General features: G+C 34.0%; 1 protein-coding gene across 2 annotated transcripts in view; it reads left to right on the forward strand.

Moving 5' to 3' along the window:
• The window catches only part of Oatp30B (Organic anion transporting polypeptide 30B), a 1,136,150-nt gene extending 1,125,799 nt beyond the window's left edge, over window positions 1–10,351 (forward strand). For both annotated transcript variants that reach the window (XM_067152180.2, XM_067152178.2), the window contains one exon: window positions 5,888–10,351. In XM_067152180.2, coding sequence (XP_067008281.2) covers window positions 5,888–6,180 — 293 coding nt within the window. In that variant the 3' untranslated portion in view covers window positions 6,181–10,351. The remainder of the gene's footprint in view (window positions 1–5,887) is intronic.
• Window positions 10,352–10,856: the final 505 nt, after the last annotated feature.

A 10,856-nucleotide genomic window follows, 5' to 3' on the forward strand; every position in this document is an offset into this window, starting at 1 on the left:
GCAAAATTACACTTTTTGTGCTCATGCATAGATCATCTTTATACAAAGTAAAGAGCCCAAAATAAAATTATTTCCTAAAATCTGGAGGCAACTAATACATGTAACTCCTTACAAGTACATAAGTTGATATTTTAAAATACTTTCTAAACCTGGAATGTGGTGACAGCTCAATGTTTTCCACCAGTTGTTCATGATACCGATTTGTTTCAACAACAACTAGCTGCACCAACTACATGGCAGAATAGTTGTAAAAATCAATGATTTTGGGGTTATCATCAAACACTACTTGTCTCCCAGAGTCTGTCACAGTTACTTGAAAGTCTGGTGGAGAAATGTCATCCGTCCATCATGAAAATAGTGATGAAATAGCTTTTGAACTCAATGTTTTTCCTCCTTCGTTTAGAAGGAGGCTCTGTTTCTTTCTTACTTGCAATATTTTCAGCACCCTCTGTATCATTCTCATTTTCAAAATTGCTTAACAATTCATTAAAATCATCAATTTTATCATCACTTTCTGCTGTGATTAATAACTGAAAGATTCTTTGATCGAGAGCAACTAGCTTAATGTATAATGTAACTATTTAAAATAGTTTATTTTAATCCGCCTTGATCAATACACTCATTAAATGAAAGAAAAACTATTTATTAAACAAAACATGTTTCGGGAAATCTCAACCATTCCCTTCCTCAGTGGTCAGATCAAAGAACAAAACATTATCACACAATCTTTTGTTTTACAATTTAAAGAAGTATTGTCCTAATACACCATATCAAAGAGTAAAAAGAAATATTATAAAAATGATCAATACATAAAATTTTGGTTGAACTGAATGAGAACACTATATAAATTTAGGATCTTCAAGTTTTTCTTCTTTTCTTATCTTTTGTTCTTTGATCTGACCACTGAGGAAGGGAATGGTTGAGATTTCCCGAAACATGTTTGGTTTAATAAATAGTTTTTCTTTCATTTAATGAGTGTATTGATCAAGGTGGATTCAAATAAACTATTTTAAATAGTTACATTATACATTCAGGCTAGTCAATAAAGACCAAACGCAATATTAACCTATCATGGTTAAGTTTATTAACAGCAACTAGCTTGTTGTTCCGCCATGCTTGTTTACATCACAGATGAGCTCCACAGACGTCTAAAAAAGCTCTGTAAGTTACTTCTCGAAGCTATAAGCCGTGATCAATTAGTTCTACATAATGCCCAACAGATGGCAGAACATCCCAGAGATCGAATCGGCACTCGGGAGTGAACTGGGAAACTCAGAAGAATTAAAGTTCTTGTGCACCATCTACAGACGTGCATAGTAGTGCTGTACCAGCCGCATCAGCCCGTTTATAGGTGGGCAAAGCACTCATCGGGTTAAAGTAACACAAATGTTATAGGAAAGAAATAATGCATATCCATACTTTAATGAGTCATATATATAGAAAGATAAAACACACGATAGGATTAACACAGTAGCATATCAGCATCGGAAAAGGGAACTATAGAAAAGAAGCCAATATTTGAAAACACTAAAGGACAAAGACAAGGACACTCTGCACATCTTCATACACTACATTCTTCAAATATATGAGCTCTCTCCCTCTCAGTCCTAGTTCTTCTTGGCACCCAACGAGCTTGTTTCTGCTTGCAAGCTTCATCAGGGAGGCTGGGAAGAATTGGATTGATGAGGAGAGAGCCTGTCTGTTTGTAGATGCCATTGTACACCATACCTCATACATCACAAGGAGTACATGGGACTGATCAAAACATAAAGTCCAGGGGACATCCAGAATGTTAAATGCAACACTTATAGCAGACTAAGGAGTGCAACCACCCAGAACGGCCACACCTGCAACTATTCTGGCATGGAACCTGTCCTACAAATGCTGAATGTCTCTCTGGGATGTGGTATCCCACACTTGCTATACTTCCTGGCACAGCTGGACATTGGTTGTTGCTGGGGCTGAGGTGGAGGCTAGGCACCACTCCGTCATGCCCCGTACATGTTTGTTGGGGCTAAGGTGTGAAGATCTATCAGGTTAGGACATTATGCGTACACCATGTAGAGCATGACGTGTTGCCCTAGTGACATGAGGACGCACAGTTTCATACTGCGGTGTGAAGATATGGTCGGAGGTCAGGATTGACAACGTCAAGAATGTACGATGCACTTGTCTTGCTCCTCTGAATGAACACCAGAGGCAATAGGATGTGCCATACCTTGATCCCAGACATGGGGAGGATGGGTTGCCCAGTTGTTCTTCCTTTTACAACAGTAATTGCCACCACCACCACCACCATCCCAGATATGGGTCCAATGTGGTGAGTGCGGATACATGATGACGGATTATTCTGTTCACCCACATGTCTACGAATGCAAACACGGCCATCGCTTTGTTAAAGACAGCAATGACTCTCATTATTGAACACCTCTGAACTCCATTTGCTTGTCCAACGCACACTCGCCCAACACCACCAGAGATGTTCAAGACGACGAGCAGGTGACAGGGATAAACGTGCCAGAGGATGTAAACCTACTGTCAAAAATAGATTGTTTTTTTGATCATGCAGATGCATGCTGTTCTGTCAGTTAGGGTAGCCCGAACAATCCTTCTGTCCAGCCGCGCTCATCACCTCAACGAGATGACACTAGTGTAGCTAGATGGCTGTGGAAACCCTCCATGTATCATCTTTTCCACCACCCATAGATCAGACACATCACGCACCATGAAAGTGTTATTTCTGCCGAACATCTACCCCTATTAATAATCTTGACCATGGTGGCCGGGATTGGATCCGTATTGACTTAATAACAGTAAATATGTTGGAAGATGGTCAATACTGTTTATTTATTTACCTTTCACCTTAACATCTAGTACATGTTTCGCGAATATTATGCATTCTCTTCCTCAGCTAGTCGATTAAAATTCAGTATACAATAAGACTTGATTAAAATAGGGGGGCCCCCATTAAAAATTCAAAACAATGAATATTACAATGTAACACTTAAAAATTTTGGACGGTACAAACATAGAATTAAAATCCCATTTTGTCAAGTACAAATTAAAAACACAATATAGTAATGTCTAATTAAATACAACGTCTTGTGATGATATAAATTCACAGTATCCTTGAAGTTGCCTTGCGTAGTTCAAAAAAGTTGAGTTAGGAATGAATGAAATTGCATTAAACCTTGAAGTCCTGCCGATATCCACCGTTAATGGGTGTTAAATGATGTCTATTTAAATTAAAATATTGGACACAGCGTCGTATAATGATGCCAATTTACGGTGTCCTTGGAATTGTAATACTATCTTGCGAAGTTCAATTGGATTTGTACAAGAATAAATGAAGTTGCATTAAAACTTTTAACAGGTTTTTTTTGTCTCTAGTTACTGTTACATCTAGATAGTTTAGACTTTTATTATCTTCCGACTCGATTGTAAACATTATATGTTTATCAAGGTTGTTTAATTGGTCTAACAGTTCGTTTGGCTTGAGTTCTTGTTCGTTAATTATAGCGAACGCGTCATCAACAAACCTTAACCATAAAAATTAAACCTGATTTACCAAGTATTTAGAAAACCTACACACACAGATGTTGTTATTAAGAAAGACTCGAACCACCCAGGAGAACATACGAAAGTGGCATTTTACAACTTCATCAATACAGCAGTAAGAATACCATTAAATAGAAATGATTTCAATAAAGAGATATTATCCAAGATATTGCCAAAAGAAACGGTTACCCCAAAAGCTATGTCAATAGGATAAAGAGTAAGGTCGTGAATAGACCTAACACTCCACTTGTAAATAAGGAAGAAAAAAAAAGAAATTCGCTACATTCACTTACATTAATAAACAATCATACAGTTTGGTTAAACTATTTAGGAAACACAATATCCATGTATCCTTTAGGACAGATAATAATAATAATAATAATAATAATAATAATAATAATAATAATAATAATAATAATAATAATAATAATAATTTATTGTTCAATTTGAATAGCGTAAACACCAACAGTAGGTTCAGTAAGTCAGGAGTATACAAACTGTCGTGCCAAGATTGCGGAAAAAAATGTCGGACAGTCGGGTAGAAGTGTGTTGGTACGGTATAAAGAGCATGTCAATGCACAGAAACATTCTAGATACTTTGCAACGTGTGAACACATGCACGAAAGCAACCATCATTTCACAAATATTGAACATGATATGACTTTATTACATTCATTAAGCAAAGGCAAACAAATGAATGCCCTCGAGAAATTAGAAATAATCAAATTGCAAAAATTTGATAAATGAACACATTGCAGAAGACAATCAGTTGTTTAAATTGGTAACCCAATACCCTAGTAAGAGACCAAAAGAGAATGATGTCAAGCATGTAAGGGGGGAAGTATGACTATAGTATCAGGGGCGGTTCCTTCCACCCCTCTTCCCATCCACCGTGCATCCCAATGTAATTCCGTAACCAGTTGCCATACAACACCAGGTGCCTTCACATCTATCCAACATATGCATGCCACACGTAATATTTACATCATCACACTGGTAAGGTTTAATATTTTTGCCCTGTTGTATTCTCATTTGTTCATGTCGGAGCCTTTTTGTTAATTTCTATTTCCTTTCCTTTTTATAGACCATCTTAACCTATTTTCAACCTGGCTGCATAATACACCTATTAACTGAAGATAATGGCAGGACTCCAAGTTTTAATGCAACTTCATTTATTCTTGTACAAATCCAATTGAGCTTCGCAAGATAGTATTACAATTCCAAGGACACCGTAAATTCGCATCATTATACGACGCTGTGTCCAATATTTTAATTTAAATAGACATCATTTTAACACCCATTAACGGCGGATATCGGCAGGACTTCAAGTTTTAATGCAATTTCATTCATTCCTAACTCAACTTTTTTGAACTACGCAAGGCAACTTCAAGGATACTGTGAATTCATATCATCACAAAACGTATTTAATTAGACATTACTATATTGTGTTTTTAATTTGTACTTGACAAAATGGGATTTTAATTTTATGTTTGTACCATCCAAAATTTTTAAGTGTTACATTGTAATACTCATTGTTTTGAATTTTTAATGGGGGCCCCCCTATTTTAATCAGGTCTTATTGTATACTGAATTTTAATCCACTAGCTGAGGAAGAGAATGCATGATATTCTCGAAACATGTACTAGATGTTAAGGTGAAAGGTAAATAAATAAATAAATAAATAAATAAATAAATAAATAGTATTGACTAGGCGGACCATCTTCCAACATATTTACTGCATCTACCCCCTCTCGGATTTCTACTATACGGCCACGCTCAAAGTCGCTTAATTATTCGATTAGTGCTCCCTTTAGTCTTCCAGACACACTCTGTGATACACATAGACAGCCTGTGATCAGGCGCTGCAGTCTGGTGTAGACGAGTGGTGCCCTTCCACGTATGATCAGAGTGCCCTCTTCACACACAGAGTTTGTGTTTTAAAACCTGTTTGGACTGACCAGTGTTTACTAGGTATTCCTCACTGCTTTTCCACTAGTGTATGAAGAGATGGAGATCGTGTTTCCATGTTTGTCCTTGGCTCCTTTTTCTTTTCTCCCTCTTCCCATACTGACCTGTCATTGTATTGATCCTACTGTGTGTTCCTATTCATCTTCCTACTTTTCTCTAAATTTCCGGCTTGAGATTTTTGCCCTTGAATTTGAAGAATACAGTGGGTCTGGTTCACCTGTTAATTACATTGCTAATGTGTATTTATTGTTGAGAATTTTTCTTAAAACCTATAGAGATTTGCATGAGTACCGCTAGTCTTTAATATACAGATTTATTTATTTATTTATTTACTTTTTTATTTATTAATTTTAATTTTCAGTGTTTGAGGAGCGACCTGCTACAAGTCAAATGGATGGTGTTAAAACCTTAGCAATTGGACCATCTTGTCCTCCTTCAGAACAGCCGACCCCATCGTCGGATTCCTCCTTGGATCCTACGGGTCGTCAGTTGTCTCCTATCTCTGCGCCAGTTCTGGATCTTCACCGTCAGGAAACTGACTCGGAATCAAAACTATCCCCTATGTCAGATGTCCATCCAGAAACTCCTGAAGCCCAGGTAGTTGGTGAAGTTCAAGACATAGGAAGAGGAGTTTCAAATAGTGAGAATGTTTAATAGAGAAACTGCCTTAGAAAAGCTGCATTTTCACCTGTACAGAAATTTATATTTTGTTGACCTTGTTAATGCTTGATCTTGGCATTCTTATTTAATAAAAAGTGCACCGTTTCAATGCATTGTTATTACATTTTTAATGGATCATTATTATTATTTTTTGTACAGAAGTTCCATCACTAGGGATGAACAGTTTTTATTGATTTGACTGAAATCGTTTTATGAGTGAATGACTATATATTTTAGTAGCGAAGTAATCTAAAATATTACAAGGTTAAAATGACCTCCCAGTTCTAACGTCAACCAGCAATGCAATTTGCATAGAAAGACACTAGATATGTGCTGAAACTTAAAATAAAAAGAACTCTGAAACAATCGCTGTGCGAAAATTTAATTTTGTACGAAACTTGATTCCTGCCTTAAAACACAGTAATGAGTAAATGTTTCAAAGACTTTTTAAGGAATTCTGATGTGATTATTTAAGTTAAGAACATTATATAAAGTCCTGAAGAGCTCTTGCTAATAAGTGATTTACACATCCAAGTTGCTTCCAACTCAAGCTGCTACTACTACTACATCATAAGTATTTAGGATTCAACAAGGCTCGTAACTTAACTATGAATTTCTTTTTATTCTTTAACTGTCTCTTGAATTTTCATTTTTATGGCCTTACAATATTGTACTTCAAAAGAAAGAAAAAATATAATTTAGACTAATGAGAGTGTAGAATGTGTTGGTTTGATTGCTTGAGAAGTTGAGAGGTAATGGATTTATATGGCATGTGAGTGAAAAGTGTAGGGAAAGGTTGTTACTGTGGTTATTGATCTCAAGATTGAAAGTCAATTTAATATTTTAGAAAAAAAATGAAATAGCTGTGAAGTGCTGTGAAAATGGATTGTGAAATGAAAGAGAACTTAGTTCTGTTATATCTAATACATGAATACTTTCTAAATGAAGATTTTCACTTTGAAACAAGAACTGTATTGTATAGAGTAGTATTTATGTAACACAGAGTTTCAGAGAACAATATCACTATAGGGAAGCACAAAACTAAAAATGGTTTATATGCATATACTTTTCTATGTTACTTAATTTTGGGATATCTCTCAAAAACCCTGCTACTTTGAATTCATATTTCATTTCTATTTTTACAGTACAACTGTGTAATATTGTGTTATAAGAGTAATTTATAAATATATATTTTTATTGAATAAGGAGACAAACAAGATGATGATGTCATAAGACAACAGAAAAACTTAAATAAATATGAAATATTATGAGGAAATTTATAGACTGAGTAACTATGTAATGTTTCTGGGCACAAAACAATCTGCCAGTGTTAATGTATGATAGACATGCACTTTATATGAAATCATTTTTCTTTTCTTTTCTGAAATAATATTTTTTTACTCCATTATTTCATCTTTTCTCCAAGTTAATACACCTGTTCATTTTAAATTTGATGATTAGATCAATGGTGTGTAATTCTCAGAGCTGTTCTTATGAAACAGTGTTTTAAATGTGAACTGCATATCATGTGTTGAAGATCAACTTAATGGCACAACTTGCTAAGAGTGAAAAATTGTATATTTGATTATTTCAAATATGAAGTTGATTGTAATATGTTTCATGAAAATGGGGTCATAGTTTCTGTTCTGTCCTCAGGTTGTTGGACTCTCAGTTCGTTTTTGAAGTAAATAAGATTTCTGTCCTTATATTCTTAACACCATGACAGTCTGATTTGCAAACAGGCCTGGTCACCAATTTCATTTCCTTCTGTTCCTTTTTCTTCTTTATTCCACATTTCTGAGATTGATGGCCAAAGGGCGTTCTTTCCATCTGTTTCTGTCCACTGCAAGTTTCTTAGAGTCAAACTAGGCATTCAGTCTTGTTGTGGATTATATGTTACACTTATTGTAGTCTTGGATACCCTCTTGTGTTCTTTATTGGTATTTTTCTTTCTACATTACTTGATCATTGTTCAGGTCCCCTTCTCTTTCCAACCCTATGGAAGACTTGCTTATTAGTAACTCTGTCCACAAGATCTTCAGGAATCCTCTCCAATACCATGCTTCAAAGGTTTTCAGTTTCTTCTCTCTGATGTTCAAACCGTACCATCCCAAGTCTCAGACCCATAGTTTCCTTACTACAAGACTAACACTGTTGGATGTCAAGATTATGTTTACTAGTGCAAATCTGGATTTTACTTCCCGACAGCTTCTATCATAACTTGGTTGCTCTGCAACCTGGTGACTTGTTTTGTGTTCTCTACTTTCAATTTAAGTTAAATTTGGTTGGTATCCTACTATACACCACTCTAATTCTTTAATCTTGTTTTCCTAGTTACAAAAGAAATATGCTGTAAAAATTAATGATAAAATTTATGCATTCCAAATATTTGCAACTTTTTGAAAGGAGTACAGAAATCTGTGATGCTCATAAATAAAAACATTATCTTTCTATAGAAAGAGTTTGTACTCTTCAGTTACAACAATAAAACATCCAGTGTTCTCTTTATCCTCAATTTGAATATTTTCTCTTTATTGTGAAATTCTTCCACTAGACGTACAATATATTATTGATATTCCTACAAAAATTTCAATAAAGAAACACGATAGAGATTTTTTTCCTATAATTATTTCAACATTTTCTTCCTCTTTAAATAGACAAATCCAGTTGAGGACATACATAAAATTGTTCATGGATAGATTTCATCTTATGTTGTTTTAAAACCTTAATGTTTGAAAGACCATTTTCATGCTGATGTTAATAATATAAATCTACTTCTGATTGAATTGTTCCATTACAGGTTGTATTTTCTGTATAGTGCAGTAGTACTGAAAGTTTAAGAGATATTTCACTTGTTTTTACGTGTATCAAATATGATTTGCAAGTATTTGATATTTTATTTGTTTATTGTGCTTGTTGGAATACTTTAATGTAATTTGTACTGCCAGGCAGCAGCCTAAGAAAGCTTGAAGAAAGGCATTTTTGCTATAACTAACACCTGAAAATTATTTTCAGTTTTGACTCAAGTCCATATGTATGGACTTCATGTTTTTTCATAGGTAAATTGTTGAATATTATCAAAGAAATTGGTTATATTATTTTTTCTTCTGTTGATAAATGTGCAAACTTTAAAATCTCAAATATGGTCTAAAATCAAGTTTAAAGTAAATTGGTATATTGTTAAATGTTACATAATTCTTGTTAAATGTGCTTGTGGATGGTAATGTTAGCTTTAAAACTGATTTGTATTTATACACCATAATATTAAAATTTTTATATAGTTTGATTATTTTGGTGGAGGTTTACATTTTACTGAATTTTTGTAAAGATTTAGATTCATTTTTTGAATTTTTTGGACCCATTGCAATTTTTTCTAATATTAACTGTTAAAATTTTAAGAGTTGCCCAGAAGCATTGCAGAAAATTTAAGTATTATTTTGATTCAGAGGTGTAGTGATTGACGTGGTTTAGGAAATAGGGCTATAGGATTCTTTCTTGGGAGCGTCTTTAATTACTGTTACTTCACATAGCTTTTAGAAATATTTTAGATCTGTAATCAAATTAACTACATTCTTAGCTTTTAAATATAATCCTCCCGAATCACTACTCCTCTGATGTTGTTTTTCTTGGATTATCATAACCTGCTCTATATTTTCAGTTTATGATAATCAAGATTTTTTTCACTATCTGTATAAAGAAACAGTGTAAAGATTTGAGATTATTTCCCTTTTTGTGAAAAATGTTTGTTATGTATTGTGATAATATCATTACATACAAATCTATAAAAATAACTCCTGATAAAATGTTATGAATTGCAATTTACTTTTATTACATCACAAATTGCTTTCTTCAATACTTCAGATGACATACTGATAAAACGTAGGCATACATGCATGGATGAAATATATTTATAATGAATTTCAGCATAAAGAAAGCTCAAAATGGGTGCTTGGACATAGCACAAGGGTTAAAATTGACCCTGGATGATATTCTATATTAATAAAACTATTTCATACAAGCAAAATATTGTTCTATTTCTATTTATTAAAAAAACTGGCTAACTACATACTCCATTACTTTTTATGGTGGTTAGAATGTTGGTTATTTTATAATACAGATATGTGAAAGTGGGTTTTATGTTTTAGTAAAATTTGTTTTCATATCATGTATTTTCAGTTATATTACTAAATTTATCAGTATTATTACGTTTTGACCAAAAGCAAACCTTCATTAAAAGTTCCCTTAATCAAAATTTTTAACATTTTGTGTGTTGGTAAATGTACATAGGCCCTCACGTAACAAAATATTATTCTCTAACATCTATTTTTATTTCCTTTTGAACATTGGAAAGTACACGTTCAACAACCGAGTTATAAATTAGGTACTTCAATCACACATTTGTCATGGCAAGATTTCAAAATGACAGTCCCTGTATGAGGACAAGCAGAGTGGAAAATTGATGAGTGTAAAATGCAGAGAAGCTCATATGGTAATGTGCTGGCTTTCAGTGTTCAAGTTGGCTGATTAGATCCTGGCTCAGTCCAGCAGTAATTGAAGGTGGTCAAATATGCCAGCTTTGTGTAGGTTGATTCACATAAAAGAAAACTTGCAGTACAAAATTTCCAGGACTTTGACATCTCCGAAAACCATGAAGTAATTAGCGAGATGTA

Source organism: Anabrus simplex, chromosome 8 (assembly GCF_040414725.1).
Source record: "Anabrus simplex isolate iqAnaSimp1 chromosome 8, ASM4041472v1, whole genome shotgun sequence".
Classification (NCBI taxonomy): Eukaryota; Metazoa; Arthropoda; class Insecta; order Orthoptera; family Tettigoniidae; genus Anabrus; species Anabrus simplex.